This window comes from Cryptomeria japonica, chromosome 2 (assembly GCF_030272615.1).
Source record: "Cryptomeria japonica chromosome 2, Sugi_1.0, whole genome shotgun sequence".
In the NCBI taxonomy this organism is placed as follows: Eukaryota; Viridiplantae; Streptophyta; class Pinopsida; order Cupressales; family Cupressaceae; genus Cryptomeria; species Cryptomeria japonica.
Genome location: NC_081406.1, coordinates 633,840,846 through 633,866,451, shown reverse-complemented (window position 1 = coordinate 633,866,451; position 25,606 = coordinate 633,840,846). Strand labels below are relative to the sequence as shown.

Below are 25,606 nucleotides of genomic sequence, written 5' to 3'. Positions count from 1 at the left end.
GACAAAAGGGATGTCTACCGGGTTATGAGTTTTGATTCAAGATATATCTGCTCAATGTCAGCCAAGTCATATCAATGCTATACCGGAAGCAGACTAAGCAATGTATTCACAACCGGTTCCTATCAGATGGTGGTCAGCAAGTGACAAAGATCCACTTCTACCATTAAGTGGTAATATTTGGCTTATCTCATAACATGCATGGACTACATTATAACTCTTCGGGGTAGGTTAGTCAAGAAGTTAAAGGCAGGTGATTGAACTCACACCGGATGAACAAGTGAAACACAAAATGCCTCAGGTGCATGAAATTAGAGATATGCATCAGTTCAACAAGAGAAGGCATGATGAGCTACCGAGACAGAAAAGGTAGGATAAGGAGTGATGTATTTGCCACCTTGGCAAACCAGTTGAGAGGAGAACCGGTCAAATGAAGAAGACGGAAAGGTTCAGCATTGCAGACAGAGATTGCATTCGGAATGCAGATGGAGATTGGTGCTGCCACAGATGTAAACAGTTGAAAATTGATGGCATGGTATCGTCAAGCTGACAAGATTAATGTCAACCGGTAAACATATCTATCAGTATGCTAGAAGCTCTGCATTGGAGATTATTGAAGTGTAATCAACCGGTAAGGATGTCAACCGACAAGAGAGCAAAGAGGAAAAGTGAAAAGCTCCTATCTGATGAAGATGAGCATGTTGTGGTTTGTCAAGGTTGGTGACCGGGTTAATATGTTCCACCGGCAGAACAGTAAAGTGCAAGCATGAAGGTTAATCAGCAAGGTTAGAGAACCGGTAGGTAAGCATTGGTAGTGTATAGTGCACATGGTCGATGACGGAGCCTAAACCGACACAGTGGCCTGAGCAGAAGTGGATGCCGACGATGATGACACATGGACTCCAGGTGTAAAACGTGTCGTGGTCGATGAAGTGTGAGTCGGTGAGGTAGTTGGTGATTGGTCGATATTAATGTCAATTGCAAAACCATGGATCAAGAGCAGAAGGATGTGGCTCAAGGCAGATCAGAAGTTTGACGTTTGTGTTAACGATCAATGCAAGATGTCCTGGTGGAGATCAGATTTGGAGTGGCAACCGAGAGATCATTTAATATGACTGACAGAAGCAGGTCAATGATCAGTTTGTCGTGTTTGCTAAATATAGAAAACGTGTATTAGAAATTTGGAAGCAACGAGATTGGCAGTGATGGGTGATCTGTTGCAGGTTGACAATCTCAGAGAAGAGATCCGATCTGATTTGATACGCCTCGTGGTTGATGAAGGAACCCTAGCGTGCCAAGTTTGACTGTCCATCTTGGCGGGAAAGCTGAAGTATGAATATGCAGACCAGAGATCATAGAAGATGATGTTGCAAGTCAGATAGAACAGAAGAAGAGCGCATCAGTGGTTCAATCCAAGTGTTATCTGTGGAAGATCATAAACGACTGAGAGTGTGTGTAGGTGCAACCGACAAGAGGGCTTAAGAGGGGTTTAACCGGTAAGGTTAGAGTGATCGGCAAGCTGCCAAGAGAGTAACAGTTAAGTGAACCGGTAGTGCTAGAACTGGCAGAACGCAACAGAGAGTGAAATGATGTAGAGCGAATGTCACCAGAGAACCGGCATAACACATAACAGGGTTTGACCGGTAAGCAGAGTAACCAGTAACCAAGTGCAGAGTCTGACAGTCCATCAAACCGGTAGAGTCTGAACCAGTAAGGGAGTTGCAGTGAGCAAAGGAGAGCAAAGAGAGTGTGAGAAGAGACCAGACAAGGTGATGACTGTGTTGAGGAAGAGTCAGAGAACCGGCAGAGAACAAAGCAGAGGAAGACCGGTTGAGAAGAGTTGAACCAGTAGAGTTATTTGATTGTGAGAGGTTACAAAACTCATTTGTAATCGAGCTATTACTATTGTATTGATATATGTCATTGTAATAACTGAGTTGGAGCTCGGTGTAGGGGTTGGTGCTCCTTGGGTTGGTGCCCTAAACTTTGTAATACAGTGTTATTGTGAGGTTGGATTGGAGCAGTAAACTCCAGTAGCATCTCTCATCGAGGTTTTTCCCATGTTGGGTTTTTCTCGTATATCCGGTGTTATGTGATGTGCCCTTTGTGTGTGATTGCATTTTGGTCTTCTCCTTATCTCACCAATATATTGACTTTGTGTTAGATCTGCTAACCGGTACACACATTTAGCAATAAAAGGGTTAAGTTTGGAAACCACTGATTCGCCGCCCCTCTCAGTGGCATCTTGTGTTCTACAAAAAGTAGTTAGAAGGTGGTTGAAATTATTACATAAAAATTGTTATGCTTTCTACAAACCAGATTTAGGCCATTAAAAGGATCTAATTAGGTCCATTGATTTTGTTATGTCTCCATTCCGACCTGAAGACAATAACAGTCGATATACGATTGAACAAGTTTTAATTAAAGATTTAAACTTATTGACAACTAGTCATACACTCATATATAATAATAATAATAATAGCGATCAATACTTAAGTCTTACTCTATATGGATATTAATGCAAGGCAACCTCAGCAAAGATAATCCACATGGAGGCTATGTATTCCCAAATACGATGGACGAAATGGAGCATCTTTATTGTGAATAATGATACACATCCAACCTACAGAAACGCCTTAATTATAATCGAGCCCAGCAAATCGTTGGGAAAAGTATGGAGCGATAATGAAAAAGAATCAACGATTCAATAAGAACCATCAATAAGTCATCATCAATTAACGAAGTCGATTAATGAAGAATCAATGATTGATTTAAAGAAGTAGCAACTATATCGACAACAATGGACAAGAGAAATGATCAAATATGCCTTCATATGAGCAAGACTTGAGTCAAGTCAACTAAGTCATACATACCAAATAAGTCGTAGGATAACAAGTAGTCAATATTGATATAAAAACAAAGCTTATTAATTGCAGATCACCCCCCATATATCGTTGTGCCTACAAGAGCAATTTATTTTATCAAACCATAAGATGGCACATTAATATCAAGTGATCCAAGGTCGAAAACAATATTCCATAGTTGCTAATCATGAAGGATCAAATATTGCATAGGTAGAAGCTACCAAAGTTGTCAAAGTAGCAAGTAATTAATCAGTATTAATGATCGCCAAAGAAGTATATCCAATAATGTTCACTAATCACTGATTACTTATGATATGCGTTGGCCACCATCCCCATCATTGAGAGGGACCCCGCCTTCCCTATTTCAATCCTGCTATCCTTGTGTGGGAGAAAGTCGTCAAAGCTTTGGGTATAAAAAATATAACTTTCTTTGCCTTTCAATTGCCTGGAAAATACCAAGAATTATGTTGAACTCCTTAGGCAATTAAAGTCAAAGGTCAAAATGCAAGACTAAAATTCTACACTAGCAACCACGACAAAATCAAGTTGTTTTTCTTCACGCCTAGTACACACCGATGGAAACGTTGAACATGGTGTCTAAGTGTTTAAATTCTAGGACAAGAGGGAGTTCGTTTTTTTAGGGGGCTCCATTTTACGGCTCTCTTCTTAGAAGGTTTTGTAATCTTTGAATTTTGATTCTTTTCATAGCCAACCCCAATTTTAATGAATGATGACCTTGAAAAATTGATAATATTATCTACGACCTCAATACTCTTTTGAAAACTTCAAAATTTTGTTTAGCAGAGCATTAGTTTTCTCCAATTCCTTCCTCAAGGAAACAATTTCAAATTCTAGCTTCTCACAATTCTCTACCTTTGCCTTCCACTTAAATCACACCACTTATTCAATCCTTTTTGCTTCTTCCTCGTGAGTATTTAGGCTAATGATAATCTTCTCTGATTCCTCCAAGTTGTGTGACATGTTTGCTTTTGAATCATATTCAAATTTTTGAAGTTGCAATTCTCTTTTCTAAACCATTTTATTAAGCTTCTTGATTTCATTTAGCGCACAAATGAGTTCTTCAAGATCCACTTCTTCAATTTCAGCATCTTCATCTATTTTAAAATCTTTCGCATAGCTATCTTCATCTATTTTAAAATCTTTCACATAGCTATCTTCATCTTTCATGTCATCAAGACTTGTTTCAGTTCCAATAAACGATATCTCTTCTTTGACACTATCTAAAACACTTTCATTACTCTCCTCAAATGAGTTGTTGTCCCTCTTTGAATAGAGACTTTTCTTGTATTTATAGAAATTCTTATTCTTTTTATATTCATGAGGTCTGCTCCCTTTCTTTTTGTTATCATGATCTTCACCAACACTATTATCTATTTTTAGCAAATGGACACTTAGCAGAAAAATGCCCTATCTTACTACAATTAAAACATTTCAACGCTAACTTGCCTTTGTACTTGCCTGATCCTTTCTTCAACTTTCTCACAAAGTGAGCTTCCTTTGCAAAATTCATTGATTGTTTTAAACTCTTCCTTCTTCACTTCTTTAGGAGTTTTGAAGGTTGGTTCTCACTTTGATGGCTTCTCATTTACAGTCCTCATCTAATGTGTTGTGAAGATCCCATGTACTTCATGAATGGTTAATGTATTCAGATCCTTCATCTCTTCAATGGCGAAAACTTTGGCATCAAATCTTAAGGGAAGAGACCTTAGCAAATTTGGCACAATTATTGGATCATCAACCTTTTCACCAAGTCCTCTGATGGTATTCATAACATCATCTACATGAAGGAGATAGGTTCCAACATTTTCTTCAACTTTCATCATAAAGCTTTCAAAATATCTTCTATAAGACTGGATCTTAGCCTTCTTAACCTTGTCATCATCTTCATAGATGTTCTGAAGTTTATCTTAGCTCTCTTTTGAAAAGTTACAATGCATCAGCTTAACAAACTTGGATTCAGCCAGACCACACAAGATAGCATTCATGGAATTCGCATTGTTTCCACTAGCCTTCTTGCGAGTGGGATCTATTAGTAGGGTTGTTGGAGCTTGGTAACCAGTCACAACAAACTACCAAATGTCAAACCCTAAAGCCATCAAGCACATTCACATCTTTATACTCCAAAAAGCATAATCTGGTCCATCAAACAATAGAGCTCTATTAAAGAAGAATCCTTCTTGGCATGCCAAATGTGCTCCCAACAACTACCTTCCTTGGGCATCAATAAATATATTTTGATTAAACCTCCTTTGACATCAATAATAAATTGTCTTCAGATTAAATCCCCTTGACATCAATGGCAATAATATTTCCAGCAATCTTCCCCTTTCTCATTGTTGCCAACATTACTATCAAACCATCTATGTAATGTCCCCTTCTCCTTAGTACGCGGACATTCACGAGGTTGGCCTATTATTTGACCCTCGTAGGCCAAGGAGTTGATAAGGGGGTCGACTTGGCAGCAACTTATGGCTTCACATTTTATTTTACATGATTTTACGGTGAAATAATAAGTTCTCACATATGATGTCACATGTGCACTTTATATTATAATAATATATTAATATTTCCTAAAGTGCAAATTATTAATTATTTAAGAGAAGGGCAATTAAATATTATTTTATTAAATTGGTACCTTCTAGAAGGAGGCCGATTCTTGCATGAAAAAGAATAAATAGGGGAGAAGCCTCATGGATTGATCATCGGTTATTTGACATCTTCTCTTGTGTTTAGACTTGTGGAGCCAAGGGTTTCTGCAGACTTGATCATTGGGAATGATACCTCCCTTTGATTTGCATAACTGAGGTGGTGAGAGATCCTCTAAAGGGTTGCAGCTGAGAGTGAAGGATATCTCAGTCCTTCATATTTGTGCTTATTGAGTTTTCATGGCATCTTCATGGTAGACGGCTTGGAGAGTATTCAGCTCATTGCTATTTTTGATACTAATGTCATCAATTCATTTGAGGAGACAAGCTGAATCATCTAGTTGTGTTTCGGAGGTGAATTGAATTGAATTCAGGTTGCAGAACAGATCTGAAGCAAAATCGCACCAGTCGGCTATATTCCATGATTTTGCTTATAGCATCATTGTGATGCAATGGTTTCCTCCTAGATTGGGGCGCCTACCTTTGAGGAGTTCAACAATGGTACTCATGGCTTGAAAGGAGTCCAAGGAGCTGTCAATAATTAATTACTGTCATTTACATCTGCAGCAGGGGCGATTTGGAGAAATAATTCGATTTGGCTAAGGGGAGGCTCAAGGTGGAAAGATATTGCTTGCTTCTTCATTCACAGACCTGGGCGCTACATTCTAGGTTCTTTTGGCATTGAGATTTCACTGTATTTTCAGTTTGTGCGAATGTATTCATGGCTGCCACTTGTACTCGGACATTGTAAAAATTGTTTGTTATTGGCCAAGAGTCTTGGCCCTTATTTAGACATTTGTAATAAGTCTATTGCCTTCTAATAAAGGGAGATATGAGGTTGCATTTAGTCTATATGTTGTTACATGATAGTATGCCAACTGTTTGTCAAATACCAGTCAGCTGTAGGTGTACATTTTCTATATTTTGATCCATGTATTTGCATTAAAAAAACGCAAAACAATTGCACATTCATCCTAGAGGGTTGTCCTGTTGTTAAGTAGCTTTGCAAGTCATCATTTGATTGTTAATCGAAGTTAATCAGTCAGAACTGCATAACACGCAATATTATACAGCTGTCTGAAACCGCAAAACCCACAGGTTATACAATCTGAAACTAGAACAGCAGGTTATCAGACAATTGTTTGATAATATTCCTTGCATATTCAGTCAAACAACAGCAAGGGATATTACAATCTATGAATATAACATGAACATAATGCGCTCCCACTTTTTCTAACTCCCCCTTTTCTATATCTCTCCAATTTTGACATCAATAACAGAGGTGTTGTGTTGCCCACACACACCCCTTATTTGATAGGGATCCCTTCTCCTTCTTCCCTCCTTACTAGCATGAGAGATACAGAGAGACAGAGAGCTTAGAGGTGTATAGAGAATCAGGGTGAATACCAAGGATGAGAAAACAAGGCAATGACGAACCAAGGGATTAAAAGATCATTCAGAAGCCAACTTGATCTAAGAAGGGATAAAGGACAAAGCCAAAATACCTCAAAGTATTGACCAGCCCAAACTTAGAAGTGGATCTTGAAGTTTTCCATTAAAATTTGGTGTTTGCACTCTAGGTGAGAACAAGGCACTATTCCAGAAATCTGTCCTAACACCAAGTTTCACACTAGGTCTTCTTCAAACTCGGATTTTGCATTCAAAGTGGGATTTAGCCGTGTTCCCAAAAATGTTCCTAAAGCCGAGGTTTTGACCAAAGTTCTGACCCAAAGCCTAAATTCGGTGATAGCACAATAAGTAGGAATTAGGCTTATTCCTAAAAGCCTTCCCAAGACCGAACTTTGAGCCAAGTTTTCTTGTAAATTCAAATTTTGCAGTCACAAAGCACTACGAAACAGGCCACAAACCTTGACAATAGAGTTGCAGACAAAGAGAATGATGCACACCATAAAGTAATATCAGATTCATATGCCTAGAAGCCTAGAGGAGAAGAAGAACAGATTGAAAACAAAGTATGAGTTCCTTGCATACCAAAATTCGGTATCTGCATGTAAAATCAGAATAACCTTGTTCCTAAATGTCCTTTCACCGAATTTTCCCCTAAAAACCTAAGTTGCAGTCTGAAATTCAGTACTTCCACTGAAAATAGGATTTAGCCTTCTTTCTAAAAGGCTTCTTAATACCAAGGTTCAGCCCAAACTTTCACCAGTCATGCTCTGAAATTCTGTGCTAGCATGGAAATTGGGAATAAGCATTATTCTCAAAAGGTTTCCAACCACCAAAAATTCCGCCATAACTTGAATTTCAACCCAAACTCAGTAATGGCACTAAAATTAGGACCAAGTTAGTATTCCCAAATGTGTTCCTACCACCATGTTTTGGACTGAGTTTTCAAGCACTAATACTAAATGCCTTCCTGAGGCCAAAGATTCTAACCAAGGATCCTTAAATTCGGTACATGCACTCAAAACTAGATTAATGGTGATCCAAAAGGTCTTCCATAGTCTGAGATTACGACAGGATTCCTAGCATAACAAGGTGCAAATCAATTGGTCAAAGCATTTAGGGATAAAATCTAGTCCAATGACCTAGTCAATGAACTACCAAGTGAAAGTCTTGAGTTAACTTGCCATCTAAATGAAAATCCTTCGAGGAATGAGTGATGACTGAATGTGATAGTGAGGATTGAGTATCATAAAAATGTGATCAATACTTAAACTTGTTTGTCCATACAAGATAGGTGATATCAAAAGGAACATGAAAGATGAAAGAATCGAGGGGATAGAAACAACCAACAAGGCCAAAGGATGAAGAATCCAACACGCAAGATGAAGATATGACCATCTGGGGGAGCCAAGGAGCCGAGCAATTCAAATGGCATTGCCCAAATGTGTTGGACGGTTACCAAGATAAAAGAAGACGAAATCAAGGTCAAAACCCTAAAGATATCAATGAGCATGCCGCAAAATTGCAAAGTGACATTGCCATGGTGTGGCAAGGTGTGCGCCTTTGGTCTCCTTGTGTTGTGCAGCGCAGCACTCGGGTTAGTGACATGGCTTAACCGCCTCTTGTGGATTCTATAAGTCTAGTGGTTGTATCAGGCATTAATAGGTCGATCTTTTGGTGCAATGGCAACCGCACTTGTAACAAGTCGTATCAAAGCTTGGTCACAGGTTCAAACCCCTCACTTGCGCTCGGGGGGGGGGGGGATTGCTGCAAGGTGTGCGCCCTTGATCTCCTTGTGTTGTGCAGCGCAACGCTCAGGTTTGTGACATGGCTTAACTGCCTCTTGTGGATTCTATAAGTGTAGTGGTTGTATCGAGCATTAATAGGTCGACCTTTTGGTGCAACGGCAACCGCACTTGTAACATGTGGTGTAGAGGACCAAAGTGATGCCATTTCCAAAACTTTGGAAGACAATGACAAACTACATTAATGCTACAAGAGACATACAAAATGAAGAATGAATAGCTGGAGATGACAAGAATTTGAATTTATTGCAATGGCAATTATTTTATTGTAAAATGGTAACTTTTGGGCCCAATTTAATGCAATACAAAAGGGGGCCAAAAGTTAGTTGTTCACCCAACTGCCAATTTTGTCATTTTTATATCTGGAGCCCCGTGAAGTTTTGTCTTTTAGAGGGGTTAATTGAAAGCAGCTGGAAAATAGTTTAAAAGTAGTTAAGGGTTGTTGAGACCAGTAACTGAAAGTTGTTGGAGTTTCTAGAGGGTAAATCTGGGCCATTGAATGGATTGAATCCCGGCCATTGCTTCAAAACGTAAAATCTATAAAGGCCAATGCCTCTCTCATTGTAAGTGGCTAGAAGGTTAGAAAATAGAGGTAGAAAGTTAGAAATCAGGAGCATAAGTTAGAATTAGGAGTAGATTAGGAATTGTTGAACAAAGATTGTTGTAATGGCAGTTGAAGCAAATGAATAAAACATTGAAGAATGGTGTTTTGCCATTTGCCTTCTCCTATTTGCATGTTTTTTTTCATCTAGTTAAAGTTAAGTGATCTTAATGGCGAAGTGTAAAGATATTTGATCGACTTCAAGTTCATACCATTGGAGATTTGTTGACTATAAGTCTCTATGCATGGTTAGTTTGAGCCTTTTATTGTTGTTAGTCAATCGTGAATATTCATTTATATTGCACCTAAATTAGGTACTTAATGTATGTTCATGGTCTGTGAATCCTTTTATTTCCCTTTAGAGATTGCATTGATTATGTGGCGTTGTGAGTTTATCTCTAGCTAAGCATTAACTAGTTTTATGTGAAACTTGTCTACCCACAACACCAGCCATTGCTATAATTGTCCCTAGATTCTTTGAACACTATCCATTTGCCATTTATTTAACCAGTTTGAGAAGTGAAGCATCAACTAGATGGCCATATCAGATGCAAGCCAGCTTCTTAGATACATAAGTCCCTTAGTGATTACCAGCAAATCTCTAGCTAAGCATTAACTAGTTTTATGTGAAACTTGTCTACCCACAACACCAGCCATTGCTATAATTGTCCCTAGATTCTTTGAACACTATCCATTTGCCATTTATTTAACCAGTTTGAGAAGTGAAGCATCAACTAGATGGCCATATCAGATGCAAGCCAGCTTCTTAGATACATAAGTCCCTTAGTGATTACCAGCAAATCACATGAACACAGAGTTATCCTGAGCTTAGTCATTACCCGCCATTAGAAACCTTCGGGTTATCTTATTTGGACAGTCAGAAGGCATACAAGATTTCCTTATTCAAGAGAGAATTGGATATACTCAGTGCATTCTATTCTACATTGACGGAAGTGCAAAACTTTCCCCATCAACAAAAGGGAAGTATAGTACTTTCATAAAAAATCTCCACCTTATTGTAATCCTTCCTCTTGACATCAATAGCATCATTTTATTCCTTCCAATGACTCCCCATTTCTGAAATTAGTGACAACAAAATGCTCATCACATTCATGCATCAGCTGATCTATCTTTGAATTGTCTTATACATAGAGTTGAAAGATAATACAATGATAAGCTCCTCGTTAATTCATGCTTCTACTTAATGAAATGCAATTTCCACAAGCATAGATTTATCCATCTTTTGATTATCTTGCTCTTTCTCTTCCGAACTCATATAAATCTTCCCTTTTGTTTGGCCATGGTATTCTCCTTTTTCTTGCTCTATTTTGGTCCTACAAGACAACTTCTGGAAAATCTTGATTTATGCACATAGTTATTGCATTTCTAGCATATGGCATTATAATTCACTAACAAGAACATATATGATAAAATTCTTATTAATCCACCTATAAGAATTTCTCTTTTTGTGCCAACCATAATTATATCTCACATGTGCTTTACAGTCTATTGTCTTATGACCAAATTGATTTTATCAAAAACAATAACCAAAGAAGAAATGATAAAGCTTGGGCGTATGAATTTCCCTTGATGAAAAGGGCTTCCTGACCATCTCATTTTTATCTTCTAAAGGTATGCTTGACTTTTGGTTCTCCTTTTTGATGATTTCATCTTTGATGGAACTTTTAAGGACTTCAGCATAATTCCTCTCTTCATTTGATTTCTTCGATGATTTAGAAATTAATGAGATTTAATGATATCATCCAAAAAAAATTTAAATCTTCTCGTTCTCCAAGTTTCTAATTAATTGATCCATTGTCTTCTCTAATACCTTTCTTAGGGAAACAATGTCAAATACCAACTTTTTAAAAAATTCAACTTTTCTCTTCAATTGGTTTCTCATCTCTTCTTCAAACCTTTTTGTTTCTTCAATTTGAACTTTTAGATCTACAATCAATTTTTATAAATCTTCAAGATTTTATGTTAATCTTCTTTGGTTTTACTATCCTTTTGAATTCGTTATCCTTGTCTCTAATTTCTTTTCTTGAGTTTCTTAATCAACCTGATCGCATAATGGAGTTCATCCTCAATGTCCACTTCCACTCTATCTTCCTTATATACTTCCTTTAAATCTTTTTCCTCTTTCTTTTGGTTTCTATCATCCTTTTCTTCCAGTGCCATGAAGAGTATTTCTTCTCTATTACTGTTTGAAATTTATTTGTCACTTTCTTCTAATGAGCTACCATCATTTCTTGAATCGAATCTTTTTGTACCTACGGAAATCCTCCTTTTTATATTGACCTTTTTTGGTAACCCTACTTTTGTTGATATCTTTTTTTCTTTCTTTATGCAGAGATCCCCTTCATCCTCACTACTTTCACTCTTGCCCTACAAACACTTAGAAGCAAAATGACCTAGTCTACCACAATTAAATGTTTAAATGGTAAATTACCTTGATACCCCCTAGATCATTTCTTTAACTTTCTCATGAAATTATCTTCTTCCTCATCTACTTCATTGCATGAGTTATCAATTGGTCTATATGCTTTACTCTTTTCCTTTCTTGACACTTTAAGGGTTCTTCCCTTTTCCATGGGCTTGTCTACAATCTCATTTCATAGGCAGTAACAATCCCATGCAACTCGTCCTTTGTCAAATTGTCTAGATCTCTCATTTCTTCAATTACTGAAACTTTGGAATCAAATCTTAAAGTAAAGGCCTTACTACCATTTGTTCAATCATGGCTTCTTCAACCTCTTCACAAGGACCTCTTATTGTGTTCACGATCTCATCAACATGAAGCAAATATGAGGCTATATTCTCTTCTTTCATCTTCAATCTCTCAAATTGTAATGATGGGTTTGAAACTTTGCCTTCTTCACTTTATCATTTCCTTGATAGATATTCTTCAGATTATCCCAAATGTCCTTAGCTTATTTGGAATACATAACTTTTACAAAATCCAAATCAGATAATCAACACAAAATCACATTCTTGGCTTTTGCGTTGTTTTCACTTACCTTATTTCCTTCCTAATCTGTTGAGGGAGTTGCAAGGGCTATGTAGATATTTACAACCAATTGACAAATATCATACCTTAGGGCATTCAAACAGGTTTCCATCCTTATGCACCAAAAGGTATAAGTTGTTCCACAAAACAATGGTGCCTTCTTTGATGATAATCCATATCCTTCTTGCTTGACCATATGTGTTCTTTTAGATCTTCTTTACTTTTTCAAACTAACAACCATAACAATATCAATTGCACAATATCATTCACATAGGATCTTATGCAATACAAGAACCCGTCATTTACGTGGAATCATTTGCAAAAGAAAACCACAGCAAATATTGCTTAGGTAAAAACTCTTCCTATAAACTTCATAGGAAACCAAACCACAAGAAATACCAATCCATAGGTACCGACCCACTGAAGATACCAATCCCCACCACTAAGCACCAACTTAGCAAGAGACACCAATCTCTTCTTTTGGGAAGCACCAACTGTTTGCCTCACTGGGTAAACCGAAAGAGTACAGAAGTAACACAGAAGTAAACAGTGCAACATGAATGCAAGAATAAGCTTTCCATTAATAACTTGGAGTGTATACAATGTTCATAGTATTATCTGCCATCAATAATACACTTCAATACCCGCAGGTAGTACGATATATAACAGCCAAAGGGGTGCGACACAACCGTCGCGACTCCAACTACATACCCGTCGGCTAACTAACTACTAACAAATGACATTACTACTAAAACATAAGATATACATATTTCCCGACAACACCAACTTCCAAATGAGTAAGTTCCGCCTTCAAAATGTTGCTTCTTCAACCGATGATTGATATTCTATTTGCCTTCTCAAACTCTTCTTGCTCCTAAATTCTGCTCACAAATTTGCTACAATTTCATTAGAAGACAATAGGAACTGAAAATCTTTGAAATCTTTGGACCTCTTTCATTAGAAGACAATTTCATTAGAAGACAATTGCAAATTTTTGGACCTCCCCACTGAATCAATTTTTTTTGGATCCAATAAACATGCTATCAACCAAATTAAAACAAGCCCAACCAGCCCACATATTGCTTCTCCATGAAGACCTCTTCTTGAGGTTTTCCATTTGCACATGTCCACCTCTTCTGACAGAAATTGTATCAAGTTTAATTCCAGTAATGCTTATTATAAGCAACAATTAAAACAGGATAAAAAAGCATTTAACTTATGTACTCAAGTCCCACCGACCTATTTTATAATTTCAATGACACCAATTTCTAATTCAGAAATGTGAAGCTGACATAGACGTTGTACCTTTTATTTATTCTGGTCAGGTTAGAAATATGTGCCTCCTTAAACTTAAAATTCAGTTCATAGGAAGTAGACAAATTTAATTTCATTTCATTCAAGCTCTCTTGTGGCATAGTTTCAAAAAATGGTATTCCATTCAAAATAAGGAAATAGAAATATTAGTTTTTCCAATTTTAACTAGACAATCTGTATGCTAAAACAGAGGAGATGTCAACACATTACAAGTTGAATTAATAAACACAGTTGTTTTGATCTGTGCATATCATCGCATAATGTACTGTTAACTTCAAACTTTATTTTGAAAAAGCACAACACAAATTATAAGATCAAATCATAAGAATATAAATAAATAAAAGAACATTACAACCATCTATGGTTATGCATCAAAAATGTTATATGCATAACAAAGTGTCCTAATCTCTTTCAAATATTACAAAATTAATCAAATAAAAAATTACACAATCTAATTAGGCATTAAATCTATCAAGGCAGAATAAAGTACCCTTAATCTCTTTTCAAGCTCCAAACGCCAAGTGAGTTCTTCACACCTCTTGTCAAGCTTATTCTTTGCTTCTTGCAGAGCACCTGTTTCCCTCGCAGACTAGCATATTTCATAACCAATAATATTACTTTAATTAGATTCACCAATATAAATTTCATCAAATCTAAAGCTATAAATTTTAAACAAACAATAAAATTTCTTCTATAAGCATCTCTGTCTAACTATATTGTAAGGTAGAATATTTATAGTATAGTTGTATTAGAACATTAAACAGACATAACTAAACACAATATCTGTATATGGCAGAAAAATAACATACGGAAGAACCTTTCATATCAGTGCAACTCTTCTGGCAAATCTCTAAGTGGGAAAAAAAATTCTTTCAGTACACATTACCGACACTTCTCAATTCCATTAGAAGAAATAAATCTCTAGCAAATCCCAGATTACCGATCACTTACTTACAGATACAAAAACTGCCTCGTAAATGTGCATTCAAGCAAAGATCTCCCCTCTAAAATCAACTACCCCATACATCAAAGAGGGCCAACACTGATTAGTAAGCCTTCGGCTTTACAAACCATGCAGAATGCTTCACCCATTCAGCGAATAACAAGAAGACCAAGGGCAAAGAAAAAGCTATAGTCACATGTTCAATTGGTTCTGGTTTTCCTAGAACTGTTCATTCAAGTAAATGTAAGAATGCAGAATTGCAATTTAATATCCTGAGAGAGACCATAGATGACAATGAGCTCTCAAATGTTATTCAAGGGGTCACTAATTTAGAACATTTGTGCAAATTAGTCGTAATCATTGCAGAGGGTGCTTACAAGCACATCTTTTGGAAACCATGTTATGTTCATGTGTTGAACATTGCATTGAAAGACATAAATCAAATAAATTGGATGAAGAAAGTGGTGATCAAAACTAGAGATATTCAAATGTTCATTTTTACCCACCACACCTCACTTGCTCTCTTCAAGACTTTTTTGAGGAAGGAATTCCTCAAACCTATGGACAATGGTTGTACCAATTATATCATTTTGCTAGAAACGATGCTTGTAGTGTAGGATTCTCTACCATTGATGATCGTTAATCTAAATTGGACTAGATGGCAACAAGAGGGGCTTTCATTTTGGCATTTTTTAATTCATTTTTACATCAGCAAGTTGATAATTGAGCTCTGGAGATGGATTTCAACAGCATATCAGACCTCATGGAACAAAAACTCCTTGAAGGAAGGTGAATTGGACGAAACCCCAATCCACAGGAGAGAGGGATTCACATAGAATTCCTATTTGTACTTCAAAAGACACTTATTTCAGAGAATTTCAGAAGTGATTGCAGATTTTAGAGGGATTGTGATCTCCCAAAAGCATCCTTTTCACCTCCTAAGCCAGCCCTATAGCTTCCTTGGGCAGCCGTACCATCTTGCAAGCCCCTGGGACCTATTCATGTTCGTACCAGCCAGCAAAGGGTATGAATCTTTTGCAAATCTCATGACCAGTATTTCACAACAGAGTTTCAGTGTTTTTGGTAGGCTACAAGAATAAATCTCTCATTCAGTCTATTAATCTTCAATAATTCAAATAATCTTGTCCGGGGGCCAAGCATGGAACCTAGTAGACTTTCTGTTTCATTCAATATTTATTTTTGGTAATTATTGTAGAAGCGAATAAAACCATTTGGTTGGAGCTATCTTTGCCAGTTGGGAGCTCATAGTTTGTGTTATTATGATTTTCTTTAATAAAACCCTCTCTTGGAAAGGCGTTGGATTCCTAGTATAACATTTATTGTTTTGGGTGAATTAGATTTCTCAAATCTGAACATTATTATACAGCTGTTCTTAAATCCGACTTCTGAATTTGATTATCAGTCAATTATATTTCTGCATTTTGAGTTCAAAAGTTGTGGTTCATTGGCACTATTTATGTTTCAAATCCTATACAATCTGTTGATATCAAAACCCAAGCACAAAACTCAGAAAACAACCTTAAAACATTCAATCAGCAGCATTAAAAAATCAGAAAAAATCCAGTAACCTGGCTGGGGATCTTTCATTTTACTTATGGGGATGATGGCCCCCATTTGTGGCTTCACCTAGTTCAGGCCAAGTCTAAAAAATTATGCCTCAACTGAGCAGAAAAAAGATATAATATATAAAAATAATTATAATATATTAATATAAAAAACTATAATATATAATTATTGTAATGCAATAATATATTAATACAATTCTAATATATTTATATAATGATAATATATTCATATAATTATACATTTTAATGTAATAATATATTAAATTAATATATTATTACATTAAATTATCATTGTATTACAGTTACTATAGTATAATGTATTGTATTATATAATATATTTTAATATAATAAAATAATAATATATATAACAATATAATAATACTATATAAAAAAATATTTTAAAATTAAAAATATTGCTTAGTTTCTAAAATGGCATGCTCGCCAGTGTAATGTCCCCTTTTAGGATATCTTGGAATATCACCACAACTACTTCAATTCCTCACAGTTACACTATCTAATCTTTGCAATTGAACTATGTAATGCAGAATATGAACAATATCACTTGCTATTTCTGATATATAGTTATACAATAATATATAGGCTGAAAGCGAATTGATTTGATTTCCACTAAGTGCAATGATCTCTTTGGATCTCTGCTATGTCAAGTATGGGAATATGAATCTACAATGAGATATGATATTGCTTAAAGCAATGTATTTTCCTATCTCTAATTTGACTCTTAATACATTCAAATGCATAACACGTAATACCACTTTAAAGCAAAATAATTGCTGTTTCTGATATGCATATAATCACTTGCAACAATTATATGATAATCTGATTGGTATATGCACCCAACTATGGGCCTTCGGCCTTGCTCACTTCGAGCTCTACCAAACTGGAATAAGAAATAATATAAAAACACCATCAATGATCCTTGTTTGAGAGATGGTGAATGCCTTTATATATCTTGTAATTGGAGTGATTCCCAAAAGACATTCCTCAAGAGTAACTCCTTTCCTTAGTGTTAAATGTACCACTTCATGATTAACCGCTGCATTCTAATTTAATCACCTCCTTCCATATGGGATTGGTTGACTACCTTATGACTAGCAATTAGTTATATTCACAAAAAGGTCGCCCCTATTTATATATTCTGTTTATTTATTATCGTACCTCCTCATTGATTAGACTTCATTTACTCACTTCCTTCTTAATCTTCTTAATAATTGATAACTGTTGCCTTAATCGATAATCTTGAATTGTTCATATAAGTTCACTGATTAGTCTCTTCTACTTATTGAATGGCTGGATTGCTTGTTTTTGTTATCAATATTTATCACTCACCATGCCTCCAAAGCATAACTGTTATGGACATGATATCAACTAGTTATTTATATGATCTTGCCATCTTTATCAATGCACACTAATCACCCCATCAAATACACTATTGATTCGATCGCTTCACCCTTCATAGTCATAATTAATCTCAAGAATTAATTCTCTTAAATGATCCTGGTATCACCAAGTCTTCCCAGCTTTGATTAATAATATTAGTCGTTGTCTTCATAATGATCTTTATCATTTATTGATATTGCCATCGATCAATGTTACCTTCCCATTAAAGCGTGAAGATTATGTTTATCTTTTGTTCGGTCTTCCTTCACATCGATCGTCGATATAGATCCTGACCCTTCTTATTAACATTGTCAATATTCTAATCTTCATATCTTTGCCTTGATTCTCCTCCTAATACAACTGGGAAAACTGTCTTATTCATAAGACTTAACGGTTTTCCAAACATCTTATTCTTCTTCTAGTTAAGGACCGCCACTCCTTGATCACAAAAGTACTTAATTGTTTTGGTATCATTGGTATAAGGTTGGGATTCTTACAGTCAACCAATTCTCTCCATCACGCTCCATCCTGTGCTGCTATCTACAAAATTGGGTGTTAGGCGTTCATTAGCTCCACTTGAAGGGAGGGATTCTAATGATTCCGAACTTGTGGAATCTCCTAGGCACAAACCTATACCAACAGATTAAGACAAACTAGATCAGTATCTAGATGATTTCATTCCTAGAATCCCAAGTCATGATGATCATCCTAATTTGGAAAATAATGCATCTACCCTGCGGCCTAAGTATTGAGAAAAGCTTATTGGTGATGTTAGGGATAATGAACTGGTTGAGGGTAGATCATCCAGAGGCATGAGCAAGCACAACATAGTAAACTTTCCTCTTATGGGCAACATTGCCATGTACCCTGCTAGGAGGCTACCAAGTTCCCAATAACCAACACCCATTACTTAATATTATCATGCCTTAAATTAATTTATTAAATTAGATAACCATATTTATTTATAGTATAATTGGTAGTGGCTATATTCAAGCCCCAATTCTTAATGTCTTTCTGATCCCCAACCCGAGATGGGGATTTACTGAAGAGCACACGATTATACTGAGAGGGGGGGGGTGAATCAATATAATAATCTTTTTCAATTTAATACTTTGTAATCAATTAAAGTAAGCATGCATATGAACACAATAACACAAGATTTAAGTGGAAACCCAATGCGGGAGAAAACCACTGAAAATGTTTGCTATATATTTTTATTTTTTTTTACAATGTTTGTGAGCACCAACCCACTGGAAGCACCAACTCCCCAATCTGATTTTGTGAGCACCAACCCACAGGAAGCATCAACTCCCCAAACTGATTTCGTGAGCACCAACCCACCAAAAGCACCAACTCCCTGAACTGATTAGTGAGCACCCACCCACAAGGACAAAGCACCAACCTTATCCAATTGAAGCACCTACTTCACAAACCTCAAAATTCTGTTATGAATCTTCTTTTATTCTGCTACAATACTGACTATAAGTCTGTCGTAAATACTGTTTTAATTCTGCTGAGAATTACTCATAGTCTTCTTAGTTTTGATGCAATTTTTACACAAACACATATATAGGCTTTATCAATATAATCTCCACATTGCTTGTTTTCTTCAATCTGATTGTATGTAAATCATTTCGACACAGCAGACTTCTGTTATAATTTATCTCTTCAGCATTACGCGTCTCCACTCACTCCAAAATACACTCTATTTTCTCCTTCATATATACCTTTATGAAGCGGTTTATTTGAAAAGATATGTCTTTCAATTATTAAATCGTATTTCCTTTTTAATTAGCACCTGTACTAAACAAACTAATATGTTTTATCATCCGATGGCTATTTGTCTTTTTGTATTCCACGATTTTAATCTTCTACCTCCGACCCAATAGCAAGGATTATAGATTTTAATATGCAATGATAAATAAAGCTCCGCATGTATATACATCCGCCGTTTTTTTTTTAATCTATGACCATATTAACATATCGTTAATTCTTTAATCTCCGCACTTGTTTGATAGTCTTCTTTTGCCGCCACACTTATGTATCGGGAAGAATTATTTTTATCACGATACCCGTTCCATTTAAATGTATAATACTATGTAATATGCCGCCGAAAATGATATCGGGAAGAATTTGTTTGATTTGTTTTATTTTTATTGACTTCATAATATAAGCCGCCAAAAATGATAATATATGTGTTTCATTTTTATTTTTTTGCTCCGCTTCCATATATTCACGATATGTATATAGTTTGGAATAGGCTCGGCTAAAATACGAATTACCATACTTGCCGCTGGAATGTAATTTTTCTTTACATACCGTCATTAACCCATAAAGAATATAAGTCCGATCAAACGTTATTAATTTTTAAGCCCGATAATGTTTTTGATCAATGAATAGATTAGGCCCAATAAATATGAAATATGCCACCGCTGAATATAATCTACTCCGCTCCAATATAAGGCCACTTCATTTTTATATCAGTTGAAAATTTAATGTATATCGTGGATATATATCCTGTCGGTAATGTGTAATGCTTCAATGGTCTTTTCTTTCAATTTTACCTTCATTTTATATTTATGCCTGTAGTGCATTCTGGATCTGTCTTCCATCAATGACAATACTTCCATCATTTACTTGTCTAGGGCGCAATGACACCACCTCCATAATTGAGCCCAGGTTTTAGGAATATCAACATACTAACTTCTAATGTATTATGAATAAATATCTTAACAATGGTAATCATATTTATTCATGATACATTAGAAGTTAGTACATTCATAGCCCAATTACTTAATCTTTCTATTGGGCTCCCATAAGGAAAGGCGTGGTGTTGTTAGGGAGAGGTGGAGTAAATCCATCCCAAATTAGGTGAGCCCCAAGGGTGGCCTGGACAGATCTTCCTGAAACCTAGGCGCAATTATGGAGGTGGTGTCATCACGCAATAAACAAGTAAAACCTCATCCAGGGTTGAGGATTAGAAAGGAAGTAAGAATTGGGGCTTGAATATAGCCACTATCAATTGTACTATGAATAAATATGGTTATCTAGTTTAATATTTAAGGCATGATAATATTAAGTAGTGGGTGTTGATTATTGAATACATGGCAGCCTCCTTGTAGGGGACATTACAAATGGTATTAGAGCTTTGATCCTGCCATCCTGCAAAGTAAACATGAATCAATAAATCATTCTAGTCAATAAGAAAGAATCCAACAATACATGTATTTGCGTGTATGCTCCGTGTTTGCATATATCCATGTGTATGCTTCGTGTTTGGTTCATGCATGATATGTTTCCAACATGTTTATTCCATGTGTGTTTCCAAAGCCATTTCATATTGGAAGTCATTTTGAACACTCCATGATCATTGCTTGAGGACAAGCAATCTTGGGTGGGACGGACTGTAATATCCCCACATATAAAAAAAATTTATTAATCAATAATAGTAATAAAATTAAAATACAAAAGAATAAAAATAGCATCAAAATTAAAATATAAAATAATATAATTAAAATTTGATTAAAATTAATGAATGCTCAAAAGGCATGAAATGATAAGTTCTGACTCCCCCACAGATCAGGTATAAAAGGAAGAAGAGAACTCATTTGCAGGAGGAATAATTTGGTAATTAGAAGTGCAGATTTGCTTTAAATAAGACGTGCAAATCTGATTGTGAAAGGTTCCATCCCTTTCAAAGGGCATAAATAATGAGGAGTTGCATTCTTTGGGTGCTAATGGTGAAAGGGTGTGTCTCTTGCCAAAGGGCATACATGATGAAGAGGCGTGACCTCTCCCTCACATTGAGAGATATAAAGAAAGGAATCAAAAGCATCCAGGAACATCAACATTGATTAGATCAGATCAGAACTGCTATTAAGTTACAGGCAATAACATCCTTGCTCTTAGTGGTACGCATGGGGATGTGCTTAATATGCATGCTTAATATATGAAGCCTGATTATGTTCTTATGCAGAATTTAATAGTAATATTAATATAGACTGCAACATGTATGACAGTCATACATAATTACATATATATTCATAATACATGACAAGTTAGTATACCCATAGCCTAGTCCTTGATCTTTCACTAATGCCCTCCGGAGGATAGGTTGGTTTGTGTAGGGAAAGGCACAGCAATTCAGTTACTAGATGGGCAAATCCCAAGATGGGTAAAGACATATATTTTTGAAGCCTTGAGGGAGAGTCCTGAGATGGGCATAAACACATGTTCCTAAGAAACCTTGAGGGAGCCTGTTCGTAGATTGTTTCCAAGTGCCCCAACACAGTAATTCCAACATCTTTTGTTAGGGTTAGGGAAGAAGAGAGGGGGTGAAGAGCACGCGGTTATACTGAGAGGGGGGGTGAACTAGTATAACAACAAATTTTAACAATTTAAACTTTTTCAACTTCAATCACAAGTATATAACTTATCTCATTAACATATTCATTGCATACCAACATTCATATGTGATCTAATTAATATGAACACAAGTAGAACACAAGATATGTATGTTGAAACCCTTACGCGAGAAAACCACGGAAATCAATGCTTTAAAGTTTAATATGAATATCTTCTTTTACAATGTTCGTAGACACCAACCTACTAGAGGCAGCAATCCCCGTGTTTGTTTGTGAGCACCAACCCACTGGAAGCACCAACTCCCAAATCTGATTTTGTAGGCACCAACCTACTAAAGGCACCAACCCCTAATTTAATTTGTGTGCACCAACCCACTGGAAGCACCAACTCCCAAAACTGAATTTCCACCTTAACAATGTTGCTATCTCAATGGATGATGGATCCACAATTTAGCACAACTCTCTTCCACAAAATTACTATATTACCTTCCAAAAATCTGTTATGATTTCTTCATAAATCTGACATAATTTTTTCTTCAAAATCTGCTATGAACTCCTGCACAAATCTGGTATAAAACTGCTTTATCCTTCTCATTAAATCTGCACTCTTATCTTGTCATGTTCTTATTAAATCTGCATTGCCTAGTAGATCACATTCTTTATTCACAAGTAATTTGGATCTTCCTATATACCTTCAAAATATGCCTCTTATCTAAAAGACATGCCTTTTGATAGCTTCTTTATTCAATTAATATTTCCAACATATTTCATTTTATTTGCTTTATTGATTCTTATATATATTTTCCTTGAATAGTCTGTCTTTTTATATTTCTTCACACCCAACACATACAACTCTCCATTGTTAGTGGCAATATTGTAAGCAAATAAAACTAGTTAATTAATTTGTAAGTGGTAATTGTCTTGGCTAGTTGGCAACCGCGGGGTGGTAGTTGTGGTGCGACGATTGGCGCTCGCACCCCCTCAGTATCTTTATATACTTCCAAATGTAACTTGTGACGAAGGACGATTATGAATGGAATAACATCTCTTATATTTTATCTGATATCTATGGCATTATTATTCTGCATTATGTGTTTTATCTATGTACTTTAAGTTATTCACCCGAGAATAAAAATTTGGCGCCGTTGCCTAGACATACTCGAGAACGAAAGACGCGGATGGCACACGGACACGATGGGCCTACCCGTTGGTGAGATAACCCTAGAGGCCGACGACGCGCAAATAGAGCTCTACAACGGGGAAGACACTGCGACGAGGTACTTTTCAATTCTGCTCCAGGTAGCCATCGAGACATACGTCCGACGGGAGGCCACGGAGGCGGAAATCCCACCAAGTGTCGTGTGGACAGCACTGGAGGTTAGCCCGGCAGTAAATCAGTTGATGAACCACCTTCCCCGGTTGCTTGCACAGGCATAGCTGGCACAAGAAGCTCGCCTGGAGGAGATTGCCCAGGAAGAGCGACGCCAACAAATCCTTCACTAGTACGAAAAAAGCAGCCGTCAGGAAGCGGAGCGGAATGGCACGAGGCTAGGAAGGAATTGAACCCTGAATCCCATAGGGATAAAAGAAGCCGAGGGAAATTGAACCCTGAATCCCATAGGGATAAAAGAAGCCGAAGGGTGGCCCGAAGGGAACCAAGGAGGTGTCACGGAGGGTGCAGAAGCCGAGGGAAATTTCTACACATCGCCAGGACACCATAGGGTGAGAAGCCACGAAGAGTTTCTGGAGGAAACAAGGTTACGAAGGAATCTAGTCGAAGAGACTCGAGATCAATTTAGAAACTTATCCCTTACGCCACGAAGTGAGGATCACCAAAGGGAGCCAAGAGTGGGCGGTGAGAACGAAGGGGAGAACAACCATATGGGTGTAGCTGCCACACACAGTAGGCAAAACACCGTACCTCCAGTCACCCATGCAGGACACACCACCGACGTCGAGGGAGCGACGCACAGACACAGCCACAACCATAGCCACCTCCAAGAAGACGACCCCCATCGATGGTCGGCAAACAGAAGCTACCTAAATTCAACGGAGATGGCAACGATGACCCCGTACGGCATTGCCGTACATGTGAGACAATATGGTCAGCTAACGGGGTAGTTGACAAAGCGGACTGGGTGGTGCAGTTCCCTGCCACCCTGAGAGGAGTAGCCATTGATTGGTACTCTGATCTGGATAAAGCAAAGGTGGGAACATGGGATGACCTACACAAAGCTTTCGAGAAGGAGTTTCGACTCCTTCGAGATGATAATGAGATCGTGGCGGAGATATTGAGCACAAAGCAGAGAAAGCACGGGACAGTGCGAACATACAACCAACGGTTAAAAGAGTTACTGGGGAAGATGGAGAACCAGCCGGCTGACGGACTAAAGAAGAGATGGTTCGTGGAAGGGTTGCGGTCATCCCTGCGGAAAAAGATGAAAATTGTACCGCCCACCTCATATGATGATGCATACAACCGCGCGATGGATTTGGAAAGTGAAGGCAAAACATCGCGGAAGAAAAAGGACAAGTCCTCTGCAGAAGAGGAGTCCTCGGGAGAAAGCAGCAGTGATGAATCATCAAGTAAGAAGGTGCAAGCTCTTCAAAAGGATATGCACCGCATGTTGAAGGAATTTAAGAACATGAAAGGAAGCACGAGCAAAAGCGAAGACGTGTGGTGTACTGATTGTAAGGAAGAAGGCCACACAAAAGGCACCTGCCCGAAGAAGGCCTTTTGTGAGATTTGCCAAGTGATGGGACACTCCATCAAGGAATGCCCATACAACATGAAAACCCGAAGTACGCAAATGAGCCAAGTGTTGTTCACTGAGCAAGCCACAACATCCGCACCAGTGAGTACAGCCTACCAAACCAACACAACGACATCATCTGGAGGTTACCGGGACAACAGACGCAGCGGCGGAAGGAATAACAACAATAACAATAACGGAAGCCGTATCCAGTATGATGCCAAGGGCCCGCCAATGATCCAATGTAGGGCCTGTAATCAATGGGGGCACTTCGCCCGTGATTGCACGAAGGAAGCCACCCCTCAACACCTCTGTCGATGGTGTGGGCCAGCGGACCATGAGGACGCAAATTGCCCAAAGGCAGGGGTTAATCTCCTCAACATTGAGAAGGCTAAGAAGACTGGTGAGAAAGAAGTACTGGCGATCATCCGCGCTCAGACCAAAAAGGCCACTTATCCCGACCCTCGTACGGAGAAGGAGAGATTACGAGAGGCAAAGGGCAATATTGAACGTGAGATGACGGTCGAACGACGGAACAACGAGGTAGTGAGTACATCACCCCGTATGGAAGCTGAAAATAACATCATTGGGCAAGTACTACAGATGGAAGTACCTATAAGGGTAAAGGACCTTCTAGAAACAATGCCACAGTTAAGAACCGCCATTTTTAGTTCCATAAAAACCACTGCGCAGGCACCTTTGCGTGCCACACGAGCGGAAGTTCCGGTCAGCCCCTCGGCTGACCCAATGTTGTTGGCCTTAAATAGTGGTCGGCATCTAGATGTAGTAGACATGGGAATTCTCGGGGCTATCCTCAAAGACACCATCGTGGATGGAGGTTCAGGGGTGAATGTACTGCCAGAGGATACGTGGAAGAAGCTGGGGAAGCCAACACTAT

The 25,606-nt window shown here is 37.5% G+C and overlaps 1 protein-coding gene across 5 annotated transcripts in view; it reads right to left on the bottom strand.

Moving 5' to 3' along the window:
• The window catches only part of LOC131046890 (protein OPAQUE1), a 274,106-nt gene that overhangs the window by 102,801 nt on the left and 145,699 nt on the right, over window positions 1–25,606 (bottom strand). For all 5 annotated transcript variants that reach the window (XM_057980707.2, XM_059216792.1, XM_057980706.2 and 2 more), the window contains one exon: window positions 14,155–14,253. In XM_057980707.2, coding sequence (XP_057836690.1) covers window positions 14,155–14,253 — 99 coding nt within the window. The remainder of the gene's footprint in view (window positions 1–14,154; window positions 14,254–25,606) is intronic.